The sequence below is a fragment of the Antechinus flavipes genome, chromosome 4, assembly GCF_016432865.1.
Source record: "Antechinus flavipes isolate AdamAnt ecotype Samford, QLD, Australia chromosome 4, AdamAnt_v2, whole genome shotgun sequence".
In the NCBI taxonomy this organism is placed as follows: Eukaryota; Metazoa; Chordata; class Mammalia; order Dasyuromorphia; family Dasyuridae; genus Antechinus; species Antechinus flavipes.
Window position 1 is genome coordinate 258729247 of NC_067401.1, and position 21576 is coordinate 258750822.

At 33.1% G+C, this 21576-nt stretch overlaps 1 protein-coding gene across 1 annotated transcript in view; it reads left to right on the forward strand.

Moving 5' to 3' along the window:
* The window catches only part of ORC3 (origin recognition complex subunit 3), a 98943-nt gene that overhangs the window by 52738 nt on the left and 24629 nt on the right, over nt 1–21576 (forward strand). The window contains exons 12-13 of the mRNA XM_051997371.1: nt 13309–13425; nt 14367–14446. Of these exons, the coding sequence (XP_051853331.1) occupies nt 13309–13425; nt 14367–14446 (197 nt within the window). The remainder of the gene's footprint in view (nt 1–13308; nt 13426–14366; nt 14447–21576) is intronic.

Sequence of the window (21576 nt, forward strand, 5' to 3'; positions counted from 1 at the left end):
TCATTTAAGCTTTATAATTTTTTATACTTTTGAATACTGTATGCCTATTTGCATACTATCTGAACCCATTAAAAATGTAAACTCCTTGTAGTCAGTTTAGCCACACTTAATAGTAAGCTTGTTGATTGATTTTTTTTTTTTTTTTATCAAGACAATGAGACTTCTGCGGTCAGAGTTTATGAACCCCTAAAGGATCTGTGGATAGTTTTCAGCAGTTCCATGAACTTGGATCAAGAAAAAATTAAATCTTTATTTTCACTTACTTCTAATTGAAAATTAACATTTCCTTCAATTATTTTAAAAACATTCTGGGAACAAGTTTCACCAGATTGCTAAAGGGTAAGAAAAAGATAATAATCCATATGCTAAATCTAGAAAGTAAGCCCCAAAAGACTGAGTAAGCTCTTTAAGGTTAGGAACTGTTTGGATTTATCCCCAGCTAATAACCCATTAGATTATACATAGTAAGGACTTTAATACTATTGGATTATGAAATTAGCCAGTAGAAAATCAGAAAAGTAAGTAGATAATCAAGTTTTATTTTATTGCCTTATACTATTAACTTTTTTAATATATCTTAACTGTCCAACTAGATTGTAAAATTCTTGAGAACAACTAGGTCTTTATATTCTTTTTCATTTATAAATGAGAAAGGTATGGAATATAATTAGTATTTTCACTTAGAAGAAGGAAAAGTAGAATTTAATAAATAATGTTTATCTTGAAAATCACTGGCATGAAAGAGTCCTAAAAAAGAGTTTCCTGCCTTCTTCCATAATTTTGGAAGAAGCATTAAATTAAATTAAATTTTAATTATTAAATTAATTAAAGCCCAGAATTAAAGCTTGACATAGCTCTCTTCAGATTCTTTAAGTACATATGAAATTTTTTTAGCAGTGATTATGCTACTCTGACTAAACCATAGACTTATCAGAATTTCTAGGCAGAGACTGCCCCATTTTGTCTCATGGGATCATAGTTTTATTGTTCAAATGAACATAACAGATGAAAAAACTGAAGAAGTTCTGTGACCTGTCTGAGAAATAAGTGACAGAGCTGGGATTTCAAAGCCAGGATCCGTGATCCAACTTTTGATTCACTGTACTTTGCTAGTTCCCTACCTAAATCTCACATTCTTTATTCATTTCCAGTTTTTAAATCAAAACCTACAGTAATCTCATAGTCTTTAAAAACTCATTCTTCTTTATATTCTTTTCCATATATATACAAAAACAGGTCTTCTCACTTCCCCTCAGGTAGTAAAAGGGTTAGTGTAGTAATTCAAAGGATAGATTACAGGACCTTGATTCAGGAAGACTTGAGTTCAAAGCTGGCCTTAGACACTTACTCAGCTATGTGACCCAATGCAAATCTCTTAACTCTGGTTTTCCTCAGTTTCCTCCTTTGTAAAATGGAGATAATCAAATAATAATAATTGTAAAGCATTTAGTCAGGACCTGGTACATAGTAGGTGCTAGTTAATGTTAGCTAATTTTTTTATCTTTATAATTTTTACTCTTTTTCTTCTAAAGCATCCTTCACATTGCTTCCAGACTTATTTTCTTTATACATTGATGTGTATATCATATATATATATATATAAAATTTTTTTTTTTTGGCCTAAAACCTTTCAGTGATTTCTTACTGCCTGCTGAGTAAACTTTATGCTCTCTTGTCTAGGACCCGTGTATAGGAGAAAGAGGGATAACTGGAGTCAAAAGAACTAGATTCAAATCCTACCTTGGGCAAATCATTCTTGGGACTCAATTTTATTATCTATAAAATGGGGGTATTGGATCACATGGTTTCTGAATCATTCCAGCACTAAACCTGGTTTGGCCTAATCTAATCTAAATGACTTCTCTTTAAGGAAGTTCCCCCTATTACATTGTAAGTGCTGCATGCTCAGGAATCTTACTTTATGGGAAAATTACACACACATAGAACTAAATAAAGATTTATTGGATTGAATTTAATTCTACAAACTGGGAAGGATGATCATATCCCATGTAACTCAAAATAATCAAATTAGTATATATTGAGATCAACTGGGTTTAATGTTGTCAAATCATGGTATCATTCATATATATCCTCCCAGAACCTCAGTTTCTCCTAATAGGAAACATGGAATGGTATTTTTCATTTTTAAATTATTGAACACATAAATCTAAGCTTGATGCCAGGAATTTGAAATTTGGCCACTTTGTTCAAACAGGTAGGTGAAAGCTATTTCACAACCAACATCCTCTTATGACTGAATTACCAAGCAGATGATGATAGACGACAGTAGAATGTGTGCTGGAAGTAGGAATGAGGGATGGCATGAAGTTGCTATCACAAATTAATTGGCTTCATCTCCCCTATTAATGGTAATGGATACCTTATCATTATAGTTAACACATTTGCTCTTATCAGAAGCAGAGAAATGTAAAGAACTTTTAGAATTGAATAGCATATATGTAATGAGGACGCATGGAACATCAGGAAAACACTGCATTGAGAGTCAACAGACCAGGACTTGAATCCTGTTTTCTAACTGTGACTTTGGGTAATTCTGTACTTTAGTTTTTTCCTTAACACAAGGGGATTAATTCTCTAAATTCCTTTCTACTTTATATATTCATATATTCCTTATTTTATTTCTACTTGTTTGCCAATCTGTTCACCAATCAGTACTAAAATTTCATCTTTGAGTAATAAAAATAAATTGTAAAAGATGAATATTTAACAAGATAATCAAAATTATTTGACAATTCTTCTGTGTAGGCAAAAAGATATATTAATAACAAAGCATCCTTTGTTCTTTGAGAACTAGACTGACATAGTGGATAGAAAGTTGGCTTTACAACAAGGAAGACCTGAGTTCAAGTCCCACTTCTAACATCTATGAGCTGTGTGACTGTGGACAGCGCAGTCTGTCTCTGCTTCAGGCAACTCAAACAATAAATTGCAGAGAAGGGACAAATCTCTGATAGAGGAAGTTTCCTCATCTAGAAGTTCCTACTTATTCTTCAATAAATTAATTCTTCAGAGAAAGGATCAACTTTAATGAATTTTTTTTTTTTTAAGAATAGCTAAGTGGCAGTCATTTATGACTTCCAAGAAAATCTTTCTTATAAGTTTGGGATACTTGACATAGTTCTCCAATTCTTTATTGAAAAAAGAGATTATTTAATTGTCTTTCTTTTGATCCATTAACAAAAATAATTTAATAATATGTTTACATGGTGCTTTAAGATTTATTTATATAGATTCAATGACAACATGGTGTGTGCCTCACGATATTAATATTCCACTTTATACTTAAGGAAATTGAAGTCCAAGAAGGTTGAAGTGACTTACTCTTGGCCCATAAATGATGTCAGATGTGATCTAAAAAAACTTCCCCAGAAGACAGAAAACAAGACCCCTAGAAGTGTCAAAGATGCCATATGATTCAAGTAGTCTACTGAGAATAAAATTAAAATGTAATAAGGAAATATTTAATAAGATGAGAATATAATAAAACTTAGATGACTTAAAAACCAAGTCAATATATATCCTTGTTGTCCTTATGTATGGCTTAGTGGCTCCATTTCCACTTGATTTTGACATTACTTGACATCTTTTGCTCTAGAATGTCCTATGTGGGATTTCCAGTAATATATTCTCCTGGTAAAATGTAATCTCCTTTAGGGCAGAGACACTTTGATTTTTATCTTTGTATTCCCTGACATTTAAGCTGACTTGATTGAGTGATCATTTAGGACTTCAATGAATACTACCATAAAGGTTATCAATACATTGTTTTCTCTCTCTTTTTTAAAAAAAGTCATTTTTCCAAATAATGTAAATAAAAGGTTTAAATAAAAACATGAATTCTCTAGGCATTTTTACATTGTGTTAATATCAACATCAACATATAGTAGAAGGAAAAAAATCAGTGGGGAATTTATCCAGCTTTTTGAACTTTAAGTAAAATGTAGAATTGTAACAATTATCCATTTCCTAGTGGCTAAGTGGCTATCAGCAACTTTTAGGGGATGGGTTGAAGACAGTAGCAAAGGAGAAGGAAATATAGTTAGTTTACAGAGCAAAGGTTGAAAGGGATATTGATAAAGGTCATCTAGTCCCCAGCTTCTTATATTGTGTTTTGCAACCCAATATGGGATCTCAATGTGAAAGCTGCAAAATTATGATTTATTATCCGTAAATATTTTATCTGTATGCCTATTTTATATATCTATATCTATTTATAGATACGTAGATAGATAAATTCTCAGGTGAAAAGGGGTGAAGAGTAGAAAAACTTTAAGAAGTCCTAAGTCAAACCATACCCAAGTAGAGATTTCCTGTTAACCATCCTATTATCAGTGATCAGCCAGTCTCAGTATAGTTAAGGAACCCATACCAATCATGATGCAACATGTTCCGCTTGAATCTTTATTAGAACTGTTTTCCTTATAGAGCCAAAATTTGTCTTTCTACCACTTGCACAATTTTGTTTTACTTCTGCCCTTTGGGACCAAGAAACATTCCCGAGAATATAGCCTGAACCAGATTAAAATATAATGGGGAAATATTTGACAAAATAAATGAAAATACAGTATAGCATTGGTAATAATACATTTTAAATCAAAGTCAATGTGACCCTCAAGGATCCTTATATTTGGGTTAATTGCTTAATTGGTTAAGTTCTATTTGAGTACGATATCACTTTTCTATATGACAAGCTATCATATACCTATAAAGAGATGCTATATTTCCTCTTCAGTCTTTTATTCTCCAGGCCAAACATTTTCAATTCCTTCAGCTGATCCTTGTCTGACATGAAATTGAATCAGCTCAGCATTGATAACTATGTACACAAAGGAAATAGGCAACATTCTGTTTTGTTCTTGTTAGGTAAATACTACATAGAACATTTATATTAGATCTCATAAGCAGTTAGTGAAAAGTGAAGTCTTACACAGGAGCTTAGCTAGCAGAAATTCTCCTCTTCCCTTCTATAAGCTGGAGATTTCATTTTCAGTCTCTATTTCCATCTTTCTTCAGAGACTTCATTGTCAATACCTCTCCATCTCTACTTACCAAAAGGCTACTGAGAAATGAAAATCAGCTCTGCCTTATGACACTGGGGAACCTCTCTGATTTAGGTTTGAGTAATAAACTTAGCAAACTCAGAGAACTGTTGAGGAAACTTACCTAATTTTACCTATAGAGTTATATTCAAAATTTGAAATGTTCTTACAGAAAAGAAGACTCATCTGTCATCCAAGTGTTACATTTTTAAAAATCTCATAACATTTAAAATATGATTTTCATTATTTTCTATGTCTGGAATTCTATGTTGTCTATGTCTGCTAAAATTCAGACTTCAAGATATGTTTGAAGGAAATTGTGGACTGATGTCATGTTTGCAGTAGTGTTATATAGATGATTAATTTATAGCTTTTGAAATAGTCTTTCCTCAAACATTCAAGCACAAATTCTTGAAATGGTCAGGGATATGACTTCCCCAACCATATAAGCAAATAAGTACAAATGAGGCAAAAGATGGATTAAAAAAAAATGACAGGTATAGATGCTATGTTTGTAATGGGGAAATAAGAAGTTATCTGATTAAATTCAATAAAAATTGTTTAAGCCTTTGCTCTATGAGGCCAGCGCTGTGCTAGTCATTAAAGGTACAAAGAAGACAAACAGTCTTTGTCTTCAACTAGTTCATGTAGGAGGTAAGAAAGACAGGTGGAGATAGAACATATATGCAAATAAATAAATGCAAAAGATTTGCTTAGAAGGGAAAAGCAGTAGCAACAGAAAGAGATCAGGGAAGGATGACCTTGGGTAGGATATGATCTCTGATATGAGTGTGGAAGACGGCAAGAAATTCTGAGAGGCTAAGATGAAAAAGGCAGTGTATTCCAGGCTTGGAAGTAGGCAAGAGAGGGAGTATTGTATAGGCTAACTAGCAAGTAGTCATTTTGGCTGAAACATGAAATGTGTGAGGGGAAATAATGTGAAGTAAGGCTACAAAGATAGTTTCTAGCTAGATTGTGAAATGCCAAGGAATTTGTCATTTATCTTATAGGCAATGAGGAACTGCTAGAGGTTTTTGAACAAGGAGTGACAGTCAAACCTATACTTTAAAAAGATTGTTTCAGCAATTTTTTGGAGATGGAGAAAGTAACAAAAGAGAAGCAAGGAAATCATTTGCCATTATGGCAATAGTACAGGCAAGAAGTGATGAGGATCTGAACTAGGGTTGTGGCCATATGAGAAAAGCAATTGAATCCAAGAGATATTAAGGAGGTTGAATCAATAGAATTGGATGTTTCATGCCAGAGAGAATGAAGAATAAAAATTGAATCCAAAGTTGGAAATGTTTTTAATGCTATTAAAGGTCTTTGGGAGACTGAAAAAACTTTTTTTTCTTTGACTAATTAATTTTGTTTAAGTCAATTGTAATTGGAGCCTTAAAACTAAATAAAGAAAAATGCTTTTGCAGTACTATGAGAGTGCACAAGGTAGGATAGATTTCTATACTAAGAAATCATGTAACTATATCTTATTTTAAAAGGGGGTGGGGACAAGAGACCAAAAAGGAAGTTGACATCAAGAACATTTTTAAGAAATTAAGTTCTGAGTTCAGAACCTGAAGATAGTAAGGAAGCCAGAGAAGTCAGGAATGTGGCCCAGAATGGCAGTACTGCAGTGTTATAGGACTTGTTGCAATCATCATAATGCTATCTAGAAATAGGAATATTTGGAAGACCTTACAACCTGTAGGAAATCTCTTTTTGGTTTTGACCTTGCGCTGGATTTTCTCCATCATGGGTATCAACAAATATCTTTGACCAAGTGTATGTCTTCTTGCTTTATGCTTCTGATGATTATCATCATACAGTTATTAAACAGATTTTTTTCTGTTATATGTACAAAGAAATCTTAAATGATTCTATTATGTAAATACAAAACAGGATGGGCTTTTTGTTTGGTTGGTTTTGTTGCAAGGCAATTGGCATTAAGTGACTTGCCAGTGTTAAACTGCTATTAAGTGAAATGTATTTGAACTCAAGTCCTCCTGGTTTTAGGTACTCAATCCACTGCGCCACCTAGCTGCCCAATAAGAGAAAGTCAACTAATAGTGACTTCTTGTAGTCTCTAAATCATTCAGTTAATTGTGAAATGGTAAAATTGTTATTTGTCATTCATTCTTGAAAAGGACTGTGGCATCAGGGAAATGATGCCATGCCATGCAAATAAATTGGATTTAAGTGAGAGAGGACTGCTCAAAGTCACCAGCCTCACTTTTCCCTCCAGAGCTGGTGAAGATGTGATCCATTAGTGAATATGGCTTTTGAAAGCCTGCTTATTTCTTACCAGTGCATGTATAGATGACTTTCATAAAGATTTTGCAATAGATGGGAGAATAGGCACATAAATTGCTAATTATTGATGTTTATTATGGTTTCCCACTTCCCTGGCTTTTGCAGGGAGGGGATTTAATAAAATCTGGGATCTTTTCCTCATGCTTTTGGTAACTTTCTTTTAGCTATCTGCATATTGATCCTTATGTACAAAATATCTATTTGTATGAAAAATTCATAGCAGCACTAGAAACAAATTTAAGTGGCCATTGATTGAGGAAGGATTTAAATTGTAGAATAAGAATGTAATGAGATAATTATTGAGCCATAAGAAACAATATCTAAGGTCTCTTCAGCTCTGAATATAGGGTTATGAATACAAAAATAAATGTGTGAAATCTTATAAAGTAACAGGGCAGAAAAGGCAACCAAAAGAAGAGTGAACATTAATAACAGTTGTATAATTAAAAATAGTGTTATAATTATAGCTACAGAATTACTTTACACAAATAGTCAAAAAAGGTTTGTGAAAACAAAGATAAGTCAAATAATTAACACATACCATTATTTTCAGTTTAAAAAAAAAAAGATCAAATTACTAAGCTACTTGAGTAGTTGAACATTTCACTGTTGTTTTCTTTTGTTTCTGTTTTAGTATTTGAATACTTGTGCTTGCCAAGGAAAGTTTCAATAAAATTTGTTTTTTAAAAAGGGGGAAATTAATTTCCAAGGCCATTGTCAATGCTCATTCAGCCTCATATGTAGAAGTGTGCTATTAAGTGACTCTCAGGAAAAATTATTCTCATGACATACTTTCTTTCTTTTTTTTTTTAAATAACTTTTTATATTGATAGAACCCATGCCAGGGTAATTTTTTACAACATTATTCCTTGCACTCACTTCTGTTCTGATTTTTCCCCTCCACCCTCCTTCCCCAGATGGCAAGCAGTCCTATAGATGTTAAATATGTCACAGTATATCCTAGATACAATATATGTGTGCAGAACCGAACAGTTCTCTTGTTGCACAGGGAGAATTGGGTTCAGAAGGTAGAAGTAACCTGAGAAGAAAAACAAAAATGCAAACAGTTTACATTCATTTCCCAGTGTTTTTTTCCATGGGTGTAGCTGCTTCTGTCCATCATTGATCATTTGGAACTGAGTTAGATCTCTTTGTCAAAGAAAACTACTTCCATCAGAATACATCCTCATACAGTATCGTTGTTGAAATATATAATGGTCTCCTGGTTCTGCTCATTTCACTTAGCATCAGTTCATGTAAGTCTCTCCAAACCTCTCTGTATTCATCCTGCTGGTCATTTCTTACAGAACAATAATATTCCATAACATTCATATACCATAATTTACCAAACCATTCTCCAACTGGTGGACATCTATTCATTTTTCACTTTCTAGCCACTACAAACAGGGCTGCCACCAACATTTTGGCACATACAGGTCATGACATACTTTTGAGTTTAATCTGCATTGTCATCATTTTTTTCCATCCCTTTCTTAAGCCTAGACAATCAAGAAAATAAGAAATCAAGCCCTTATTTGTGGCATTTGCTGGTTTCAGAAGTTAAATGCTTTCACTGAATATTCAACAGTTGGCTTTCATGAGTTGTACAAGCTCATTCCCGTATACGAATGGGCCATATCCCCACACAATGTGGAGGTGAAGGAACAGTAAATTAGGAATCTGAAAAATAGGTCCTCTCTTTTTAACCATGCCCATCACTTCATTTCTCAGTCTCCATTTCTTCTTTTGCAAAATAGAGATTGTGATGCCTGTTTAGCTTTCTTATTATACAAGTTAGGAAAGGCAAATAAAATAATGAACACTTTGCAAATATGAGTTAATTACTTTTGTATAGAGCATATCACAATACTAATGTCCATAATGATGCCATTGAATCAAGACAAGATTAAATTATATACATTAATACTGTTTAAGAATTTATGAAAGTGTAGTACATTATAGAATAAAGTCACATTCATGTTTTCAAAACCTGGCAATTTCACCTTTGCAACATTCTTCAGATGGTTCTCGCTCTCTCATCTCTTTCCCTATTTGTCTGTCCTCCAATCAGCCCCTAAAGTGATTTTTCTAAAACACATTCCCAGCTATGCTACTCCCTTACACAGTAAAATCCAGTGGCTCCCTGTCACCTCAATTATCAAATACAAAATTCCATGATTATTATTCAAAACCCTTCATTACCTAGCCCCTTCCTATTTTTTCAATCTTCTTACATACTACTTCCTGATAAATACATTTTGATCTCTTCAATCCAATGTCGATGTCTTTTCTTGCTGTTCCATGAACAAAACACTACATCTCTTGACTCTAGGTTTTTTCTCTGGCTGTCCCCCATGCCTGAAATGTTTTCCATACTTTGCCCTAATTACTGACCTCTCTGATTTCCTTTAAGTCGTAACTAAAATTCTATCTTCTACATAAAATTCTGTATTTTCTAATGCCTTCTCTCTGTTAATTATTCCTATCTATCTATCTATATCTATGCAAATATTTGTATGCATGTTGTTTTCCCCATTAGACTGTAAGCTCCTTGAGGGCAGAGATTGTCTTTTACTTCTTTTTATATCCCTAGTGTTTAGCATAGTTTCTAGGACATAGTAGATGCTTTAAAAATGTTTATTGAGTATTGAGCAGTCGTTTATTAAGAACCTCCTATGTGCTGGGTATTTTCTGGAGACACAAAGAAAGGCAAAAATAGTCCCTGCTATGAAGGAATTCTCAAACTAATGGATGAGATAATATGCAAATAACTATGTACAAATTAGACATTTGCAGTTTTAATTGGAGATAATCTCAGAGGAAAAGTACCAACCTTAAGGGCATTAGGAAAGACTTCTTGCAAAAGATTGTCATAAGAAAAAAACTTTTTTTTTTTAATGCAAGGGTTAATTCCCAACTTTATGGTTAATTTCAGCTGTTCAAAATGACTAATATCTGAAGGTCCAGTTATTCAATATTTTATTGTAGTTAGGTTTTAGAAACTAGATTTAAGAAATACTTTTTCATCCCTGTGGGAGAGAGTACAAAGTACGATATATAGCTGTTAAAATAATTTTAAAGGATATCCTTATATTATAACTTGATGATGGAAAATAGGCATACAATACAGGAAAGTCAACTTTGATTTCAATTCTCAAAGCCATCTTTGAATATTCTTGGCAAAAGGATATCAATATGATGTTTTATCTACCATGTTAGTTGTGTATTGCTGTGAAAAGAATAAGGGTTTCAGAGTATATGCATGTACAGAAAGACTCCTATTGAAAATTATCAAAAACCATACCTATGGTCTATCCTAAGGAAGATGAACTCTTTCCAAGATAGAAATAAACAATATTAGTATGAAATGTGATTAATGAGCGATGACATATATCTTTTTCTAGTCAGAAGCTTCATTTCAAAACTTCCAGAATACGCAAAAAAGCAAATTACTAAGAACAGATTTTATGTTCTTTCTGTTTTAGCTTATGATATAGTTACAGTGTGCTTTTTTTTCTGTTACAACTGATGTGCCTTTTTAAATGTGACTACTCTTAGTGTGATAGGCTTCAGACCTTACCTTGTCACTTCTTAAATTACTCATTAGCCAGTTAAAGAAATAGCAAGAAAACATCTGAGAGCTAAAAGCATTTCTTTTATTTTTACAATGCTTTCAGTGTAATGAGCCATAGTTTGCTGAACAAGGAATTGATTTTTTCAGTGAATAGAGGGAAATTTATTGAACTAGTCATTTATGGATCCAATTCACTTGACTGTGTCTGTATCTGAGCAGTTATTTTCAGCATGGTTAAGAGCTTAAGATAATGATTATCAGCTAAATAAGTAGTATTTGAAGGAGGACATAGTAGTTTAAGTCAGCTATTTAACTTCTTAGGAAATGAAAATTTGAAAACAGTGACTACTAAGGATACTTTGTTAATGTCAGGTTTTAAGAACATGTTTCAGGTAATAGAGTTTGGAAATATATCCTAGTAAAGAGATCATTTGATAGGTTGTGAAATTTTTAAATTTATTGCCAAAGCAATTTCGGAATACTTCGAAAAATCAAATATTACATTAAAAATGCATGGAATCAGACCAGATTTGTCCTAAAAAAAAGATATGTGAAAAGCTGTGTTCCCCCTGTCCTATGCAGAGGTAGAAACTAATGAATATGAAACAGAACATATAACATGGATTTTTTTTAAATTATTTTTTTCTTCCCTTAAAAAAAAATCTTTGATATAAAGGATAGCTCCCTGAGTGGGGACAAGGGAAGGGGAATATACAAAGAAATATAGGTAGTGTTTTTTTAAAAAATGCTAATAAAAATATTTTTTAGTAAGTAAAAGAGGAATTAGAAGAGGACAAAGAAAAGTCAAAAGGAAAGAAGTCAGCTTTAAAAATTATATGTTGTGTATGGGTCTGCCTGCCATCCAGGGCAGGGGTGGGGGAAAGGAGAGGACAAGTTGAAAAAGAAGGTTTTACAAGGGTCAGTGCTGAAAAATTACCCATGCATATATCTTATAAATAAAAAGCTATAATAAAAAAAATTATATGTTGCATTATGTGCATAAAAGGCAAAGCAAGCTATAAATAATTTAGATTCTTGGTTTCATACTTTTTTTTCTATTCTACTTTATATATGGAAATATTCATTTTGTGTGGTATTAACTCAAAATAAAGTAATTTTAAATATATGGAATCCAGTCTATAAACTTAACATCCCTCAGTGGTAAAGCTTAAGGAAACATATATCCACACTATATAATATGTTTGAAGTATTTTCAAATTAGAAAAATGAAGGGCTTTGGGGGCTTAAATATTACTTGAAATTTACTTCCAATTCAACATTTGACATATTTTTATAAAGAGCTAAGAAGCCATATTGAATGATGGGATGAATTTCCCATAATAACTAGAGAAGCCAGCTTAACTTTGTCAAGTTTATTTCTTCTCCATGAGTTAACATTTCTGTCATTTTTATCTATGACTTTCAGGATTTTTTTTTTAATTAAAGCTTTTTATTTTCAAGATATATACATGGATAATTTTTCAACATTGACCCTTACAAAATTTGTGTTCCAAATCCCCCCTTCCCTCCATCCCCTCTCCTAGATGGCAAGTAATCCAATATATGTTAAACATGTGCAAGGAATTCATATTTTTACAAAATTTCATGATTTGTAACAAGCTTTCCTCTTAACAATTCTTTGAAAAACATGATGTGAGGATTTTTGTCCCCCTTTTTGTGACAAAAGCAACAAGTTCAGAAAAGTTAATTGACTTATTATATAAGTGACTTACTTATATATGACTTTCAGGATTAAATGAGTATTCAATTTTTGGATATTTCTACCACAGAATGATGAAGAAATTTTTACCACTAGATTTCTTTTATGCTTTTTTCCATGTATGTAAATATATCCTTATAATAATATCTTTGTGAAAGCACACATTTTCATTGAGTTTCTTAGACTGATTCATGCATAACTGCCTCTGACTTTATAGTCATCTCATCAGCCCATTTAATACTAGTGAGGCGGTAGAGTACTTACTGGACAGTTGCACAATAACACTGCAAATTAAATGCTTATTTATGCATTTGCCCCTCTTTGCTCTATAACCCCATAGCTTTAGAAATAATATTTGCCTATTAGAAATACAAAACTGATTTTAGCATTTGCAAAAGAATATCTGACTAATTATCATTGGATGGAAAATATATATAGTGGCCAGATTTACCTAACTCTCATCTTGTATATTGTTAGTCTTCTAAAACCTGATGAATTGAGATCTCAGTTTTGTTATTCAAATTCTGCTCTTCTGTTTGCTTGCTTAATATTAGTTGGAAATAGTTATTATTTCTTTTGACATGGTATTATGATGTCACTTTTGTTTTTGAATGATAAATTCAAATTTTTTAAATGATATTTAGGAAGAAACTCTCAGATTCCTGGAAGAGCTACACAGTTACCATGAGAATTTCTTCTTAGTTCTGAAGTGTCTTCATGCATTCACATCTTCTCTTCCCAAATATCCCTTGGGCCGACAGGTAACTAATATTTTCTAATTGGAAGTCTTTGAAATAGGAATGCTGGTAGTTATACTCTGACTTCCTGAGCATTCTAGGAATCAGAATTTGGAGCAGAGTCATATCCTATTTAAAAAAAGATAATTTTGCAAATCTGAATCAATTCTAGCTGCATATATTACTATTGTACTGATAATTGAAAAAATATTCTCTCCACGTTTATGACAATTAACCATATTTCATAGTATATACAGCTTCTCTGTGACATAACTGAAACGTATTATTGTCATTTTCTTTTCTAAATCACATAAATTATGAAGTCTGTCTGCTTTTTGTAGGGGATCTTATTGTGAGATTTAAAAAAAATTAAGCCATGGATAAAATGTTTATTGAACTGAACTAAATTCAAATAAAAAATGCTATTAATTTACTGAATGAACTTAATGAAGCACTTGGCTTCTCTAAACTTTAGTTTTCTCATTTTCAAAATGAGAAAGTTGTTATCTAGCTCTAACAAAATATGATTCTATAAAAGGAAGCAATGTTACATAAGATTAGTACTTCTGCTTAATACTGGGCCTAGAACTTCCATCTCTGATTGAATATTCATTAGAAGCAAATCACCAGGTATATAGAAACAAAACCAAAATGTTCCTTGTTCTCAAGGAGCTTACATTTTGCTGAGAGGGAGACATTCTTTACTAAAATGTCTACAGAGCAATACAAAGTGTCCAAAACTGTATACACTCACTTTGCATTTATTTAAAAAAAATTATTTAAACTTCTATGTGAGTACTATAAAGTACTCAGTTCATTATATATCTGACTTCAATTGAAGAAATTGGTCATTTTAATAATACTAATTAATTTCTGGACTATATACAATTTTGACAAATTAATAAAAAAAAAAAGCTTCAGCATTTGTGTTCTGGTTCCTGACTAGATGCATTTTTTACTTTCAGATTAGAGAGCTGTATTGTGCATGTTTAGAAAAGAACATTTGGGAGTCACAAGAATATGAACCTGCTTTGCAGCTTCTCAGGTATTTTTTCTTTCTTTCCTCATCTTGTTTTTAATATGTGAATTGCTATGTAATTTACAGAATTAAGAAATGGGGCAAGCACATCTGGTTTTTTGGGTATTTTCCTAGAAAGAACATAGTAGCAGTGAGAAGTGAGGCTGCAATCATATTTTAATAAGGCACAAAGGGTATAGGGACAACTGGTATAGAAAGTACAGAAACAAGCAGCACAAGGTCTCAGGGTACAGAGGACAGTGGTATAGGGACAGGGATGGGGTGATGGAGAGAGGCAGGCAGTATGAGGAAGAGATGGAAGAGGGAGAAACACAAGAGAGTCACTCGTGAAGCCATGGATTAGAGTTGGGGACATTGGGCAGCATGGACCCAGATAGAGATAGGAAGAGTGTTTAAGATGCAATAGTTTAGCTTCTCATTTTTAAAGAGTTTTAGTGGGAGAAGACTAACTTTTACCTATGATACCTTATACATTAACATATCCATATCATCTCATCAGCAGCATTTGGTGTTCTGCTGGTCTTTTTGTAGATATCTGGAGCTTATCTTAGGCTCACAAATTATAGGATCAAAAGAGTGCACCAACAAGGTCTAGATGATTTCTCCTGAATTAGTATGTAGTATTTGGATGTGATTTTTAGTTAATATATGATACAGTTTGCAAATTATTTTCCTTTTATCTGTCTTTGCAATCTTACTTTCTGCTATTGTTACTTTATATTGATTACTTATAAACTTAGTATACTAGCTAGAAAAGAAAGATGGTGGTTAAGCGGACCAGAACAAGATACAATTTTATATACAACTTATATATAACTTTATATACAACATATTAATATGTAATTTCTTCTAGAACACTATTGGTAAGGAATCTCAGAAGTTTTAAAATATAGATTTCTCTGTAGTCCTCAGTGGCAGCTAGGAGGTGCATTGGACAGAGTTTTGGACCTGTAGTCAGTAAGATTCATCTTCTTGGGTTCAGATTTGGCCTCTAAATACATAATACTTGGGCCACTTTACCTTATTTTCCTCAGTTTCTTCATCTATAAAATGAACTGGAGAAGGAAAATGAAAACTACTTCAGTATCTTTTTCAAGAAAACCTCAAATGGGGTCATAAAGAGCTAAACACAACTGAAATGACTGAACAACAAATAATCTGTGGTATGGTTAGTCAAAAGCTATTATGGTTGGAGTTGTCTTCTATTTTTGGTTATTTTTTAATGTGGTTATTTTACACCAAAATCAGAATATTGTTTTTTGGTTCTCTGGCCCAGAAAAGTAGAACACTGGTACAGATAGAAGTCCTGTTGGAAGGAAACTTGGCCAGGGACAGTAGATGGCTGTAATTAGTTATATGAAGTATACCCTGTCATGAGAAAGCTCCTCCCTCACCAAAGATGTTTCCTTCTCTGTGGCTAAGTTGGATCTTTAAAAGAATATTTTTTTTCATGTGACTAGAGATGGCTTTGATTTCTTCATCTGATACCTGCTGGTTAGTGTACTTTAATTATCAATTGGTGAATGACTTGTATTCTTATAAATTTGACTCCATTTTCTATGTATTTAAGACATGAGGCTTTTATCACAGATGCCTGCATATTTGGTTGCATTAGTTATGTTTGTTTTCATGTAATATAATGTAATATAACCAAAATTACCCATTTTAACATCTTGTAATATTCTCTGTCTCATTTGGTCATAAATTCTCCCCTTCTCCATAGATCTGAGAGGTAAACTATTTCTTGCTTTCCTAATTTGCTTGGGTATCACATGTTATATCTATATCATGTACCCATTTTGACTATATCTTGGTAAACAGTGTAAGATGTTGGTCTAGACTTGGTTTCTGCCATCCTAGCTGTTTTTGTAAAGCAGTGAGTTTTTGTTCCAAAAGCTTGGGTGTTTGGCTTTATCTAATACTAGATTACTATGGTCATTTACTACTGTATATTATGCATCTAATGTATTCTATTAATCTGCCACTCTTCTTCTTAGCCAGTACCAGATTGTTTTGATGATTACCATTTTATAACACAATTTAACTTCTGGTATGGCTTGGCCAGAAGAAAGTACTTTCAGGAACTCCAAATGAAAAGAACACATGTAAACAGAAACTTTGAAATACAAACACACGAGTCCAGAGAAGGATAGGGAGGTGAACTTATTTGAGCATTTGGAAGGGACTCTAGGATGATTTAATATTCATATTCTAATGGGAAAAAAGAAACAAGTATCCCTTCAGAGCCTTAATTCCTCAAATTCTTGAAGGAATTTTAGAGAAAGTAGAATAAAAGGAGAAATACTCTGATGTAAAAAGTTGAAATAATGAAATGGACTTGGCTATTTCTCATACTTGGAATGCATAAGAAGAATATATAAAATAGAGGAAGAACTGGGGTTTAGACATTAGATAAACTTCATTTCTCAGAAATGGACAAAGGCAAATTGAAAACAGTGTTTGGAACAGAAACACATCAAACTCAACAGAGAAATAAGCAGAAATAGTGAGAGGGGCTTAAGAAGGAGGCTATTACTGGCAAGGGAATAGTAACAAGCACAACAAATTTCCTGATTCTGAAGAATGGAAAAAAGGAAAGCAAAAGAAATAGAAGCTAAAAAATTTTAGATTACTTCTTAAGTTAAGGAGTGGCTATAGAGATTTTGGTATAAAAAAGTAATGGAATATTATTGTCCTAAGAAATAACAAAAGAGAATTTCAGAAAATCCTCAATAATATGAACTGATGCAATGTTAATCAAGCAGAATCAGAAGAACAAGAAAACCTTATTTCCTACCTCTTGACAAGGAAAAAATGGATATGAGATTCAAATTCACATATTTCGATGTGGTCACTATGTGTCATTTTATTTTTCTTGTCTATGCCTTTTTTTTTTTTTTTTAATTTCTACTTGTCTGTGTACCTGTCCTGAACTTTTCTCTTCTGTGCCTGGTACTCTTAATCTTACTCTTGCAATATCACTACGTTCCTATTATTTCCTTGGAATATCTTATGAAGGCATAGCTATGGGAGAAATCATCAAAAGCATTTTCCATTTCTATTTTCCCTTACCCCTAAAAACAGTAGAGTGGTACCTCAGTACTCATTCATTGGTTCCAGAAGACTTGAGAAGTGGTGAAAAATGACACATTTTTTCCCCATAAGGAGTACATCTCCAGTCTACAGCCTAACTATCCTTCCCCAGCCAATTTCCCAAAGGGACAAGTAGGGCTTCCATGGGGAAATAAATCAGCCCTCCTCCACCCTTCTTTGTTCTTTTTCCCTTTATATTTTTCCTCTACCCCACATGATCCAAGCTTCCTTGGAGAGTGGAGGATGGGGAGCAGCTGCATGTGGAGGCAGAATTTATTATGGTCCAGCACTTTCTGCTGCCCAGAACTCAGGGCTTCCAGGAATCCTGGGTCCTCCATTACTGTCACTTCTGCATAGGTTCCCACTGCTGCTGTTTAAGCTACAGCTGCTACTGTTTCTGCTGATTATCTGCTGCATGCTCAGTAGGAGCATGTGCCACTCAGTCCCCCTACTAGTACTATTGTGTTAGAAGCCACGATATTATCTATTGTAGCCACATCATCTTGTAAGAACTGCCCACCATGACCTACTCATCACATAAAATCTCAGCCTCATGGGATCCAACTTGAAAGTTCTATGCACCTCTGCATTCACTGTGGCAAGCTGCCCACGGTCAGCTGAGGGCAGTATGCCTGACCAACTTGCTATTCCTACTGCTTAACCAAGACAACCAAGTACAATGCATTCTGAGCAAGTGTAAAGTGCTGAAACATTTTTTTCTTGTTGAAATGCATTGAATACAAATTAAATGAGTTTTGAAGCAGAGAAATGTTGAACTACTGTATATAAATTTTGGGCAACAAAGACCTTTAATATGCTAATGCATATCCATCTTCTTTTTTTATTTTTATTTTTTTAAATAACTTTTTATTGATAGAACCCATGCCAGGGTAATTTTTTACAGCATTATCCCTTGCACTCACTTCTGTTCCGATTTTTCCCCTCCCTTCCTCCACTCCCCTCCCCCAGATGGCAAGCAGTGCTTTACATGTTGAATAGTTTACAGTATATCCTAGATACAAAATATGTGTGTAGAACCGAACAGTTCTTTTGTTGCACAGGGAGAATTGGATTCAGAAGGTATAAATAACCCGGGAAGAAAAAAATGCAAGCAGTTTATATTCCTCTCTCAGTGTTCTTTCTTTGGGTATAGCTGCTTCTGTCCATCCTTGATCAATTGAAACTGAATTAGCTCTCTTTATCGAAGAGATCCACTTCCATCAGAATACATCTTCAAACAGTATCATTGTTGAGGTATATAATGATCTCCTGGTTCTGCTCATTTCACTTAGCATCAGTTCATATAAGTCTCTCCAAAGCCTCTCTGTATTCATCCTGCTGGTCATAATATTCCATAATGTTCATATACCACAATTTACTCAACCATTCTCCAATTGATGGGCATCCATTCATTTTCCAGCTTCTAGCCCTACAAACAGGGCTGCCACAAACATTTTGGCACATACAAGTCCCTTTCTCTGCTTTAGTATCTCTTTGGGGTATAAGCCCAGTAGAAACACTGCTGGATCAAAGGGTATGTACAATTTGATAAATTTTTGAGCATAGTTCCAAATTGCTCTACAGAATGGCTGGATGTGTTCACAATTCCACCAACAGTGTATCAGTGTCCCTGTTTTCCCACATCTCCAACATTCCACATTATCTTTCCCTATCACTCTAGCCAATCTGACAGGTGTGTAGTGGTATTTCAGAGTTGTCTTAATTTGTATTTCTCTGATTAATAATGATTTGGAGCATATTTTCATATGTCTATAAATAGTTTCAATTTCTTCGTCTGAGAATTGACCATTTATCAATTGGAGAATGGTTTGATTTCTTATAAATTAGAGTCAATTCTCTATATATTTTGGAAATGAGGCCTTTATCAGAACCTTTGATTGTAAAAATATTTTTCCAGTTTATTGTTTCCCTTCTAATCTTGTCTGCATTTGTTTTGTTTGTACAAAAACTTTTCAATTTGATATAATCAAAATTTTCTATTTTGTGGTCAATAGTGACCTCTAGTTCTTCTTTGGTCATAAATTCCTCCCTCTTCCCACAGGTCTGAGAGGTAAACTATCCTATGCTCTTCCAATTTATTTATAATCTCATTCTTTATGCCTAGGTCATGAACCCATTTTGACCTTATCTTGGTGTACTATGTTAAGTGTGGGTCAATGTCTAGTTTCTGCCTTACTAATTTCCAATTTTCCCAGCAATTTTTGTCAAATAATGCATTCTTATCCCAGAAACTGGTGTCTTTGGGTTTGTCAAACACTATATTATTAAAGTTATTGGCTGTTTTGTCCTTTGAACCTAACCTATTCCATTGATCAACTAGTCTATTGGTATCTGCCAATACCAGATGGTTTTAGTAACTGCTGCTTTATAATATAATTTTAGATTTGGTACAGCTAAGCCACCTTCATTTGATTTTTTTTTTCATTAATTCCCTTGAAATTCTTGACCTTTTATTTTTCCATATGAACTTTGTTGTTATTTTTTCTAGGTCATCAAAATAGTTTTTTGGGAGTCTGATTGGTATAGCACTAAATAAATAGATTAGTTTAGGTAGTATTGTCATCTTTATTATATTTGCTTGCCCAATCCAAGAGCATTTAATATTTTTCCAGTTGCTTAGATCAGACTTAATTTGTGTGGAAAGTATTTTGTAGTTTTGCTCATAAAGTTTCTGATTTTCCCTTGGCAGATAGATTCCTAAATATTTTATACAATCAGTAGTTACTTTAAATGGAATTTCTTTTTGTAACTCTGTTGGGTTTTGTTAGTGATATATAAGAATGCTGATGACTTATGTGGGTTAGCAACTTTGGTAAAGATGTGGATTGTTTCTAATAACTTTTTAGTAGAGTCTCTGGGGTTCTCTAAGTATACCATCATATCATCAGCAAAGAGTGATAATTTGGTTTCCTCATTGCCTATTCTTATTCCTTTAATCTCTTTCTCAACTCTTATTGCCAAAGCTAGCATATCTAATACAATATTAAATAGTAACGGTGATAGTGGGCAACCTTGTTTCACTCCTGATCTTATTGGGAATGGTTGCAGTTTGTCCCTGTTACATATGATGCTTACTGCTGGTTTTAAATAGATGCTACTGATTATTTTAAGGAAAAGTCCATTTATTCCTATACTCTTAAGAGTTTTTTAATAAGAATGGGTGTTGGATTTTATCAAATGCTTTTTCTGCATCTATTAAGATGATCATATGGTTTTTGTTAATTTGATTATTAATATGACCAATTATACTGATAGTTTTCCTAATATTGAACCAACCCTGCATTCCTGGTATAAATCCTACTTGATCGTGGTGTATTATCCTGGGGATGATTTTCTGTAGTCTTTCTGCTAATATCTTATTTAAGATTTTAGAATTAATATTCATTAGGGAGATTGGTCTATAATTTTCTTTCTCTGTTTTCAACCTACCTGGTTTAGGTATCAGTACCATGTCTGTGTCATAAAAGGAATTTGGTAGGACTCCTTCATTCCCTATTTTTTCAAATAGTTTATAAAGCATTGGGGCTAATTGTTCTTTGAATGTTTAGTAGAATTCACATGTAAATCCATTTGGTCCTGCGGATTTTTTTTTAGGGAGTTGATTAATAGCTTGTTCTATTTCTTTTTCTGAAATGGGACTATTTAAGCAATTTATTTCCTCCTCTGATAATCTGGGAAGCCTGTATTTTTGGAGGTAGTCATCCATTTCGCTTAGGTTATCAAATTTATTGGCATAAAGTTGGGCAAAGTAACCCCTTATTATTTCTTTAATTTCCTCTTCATCAGTGGAAAGTTCTCCCTTTTCATTTTTAAGACTACTAATTTGATTTCCCTCCTTTTTCTAATCAGATTTACCAAAGGTTTATCAATTTTATTGGTTTTTTTTTTCATAAAACTAACTCTTAGTTTTATTTATTAACTCAATAGTTTTTCTACTTCCTATATTATTCATTTCTCCCTTTCATTTTAGAATTTCAAGTTTATTGATTGGGGGTTTTTAATTTGATCTTTTTCTAGCTTTT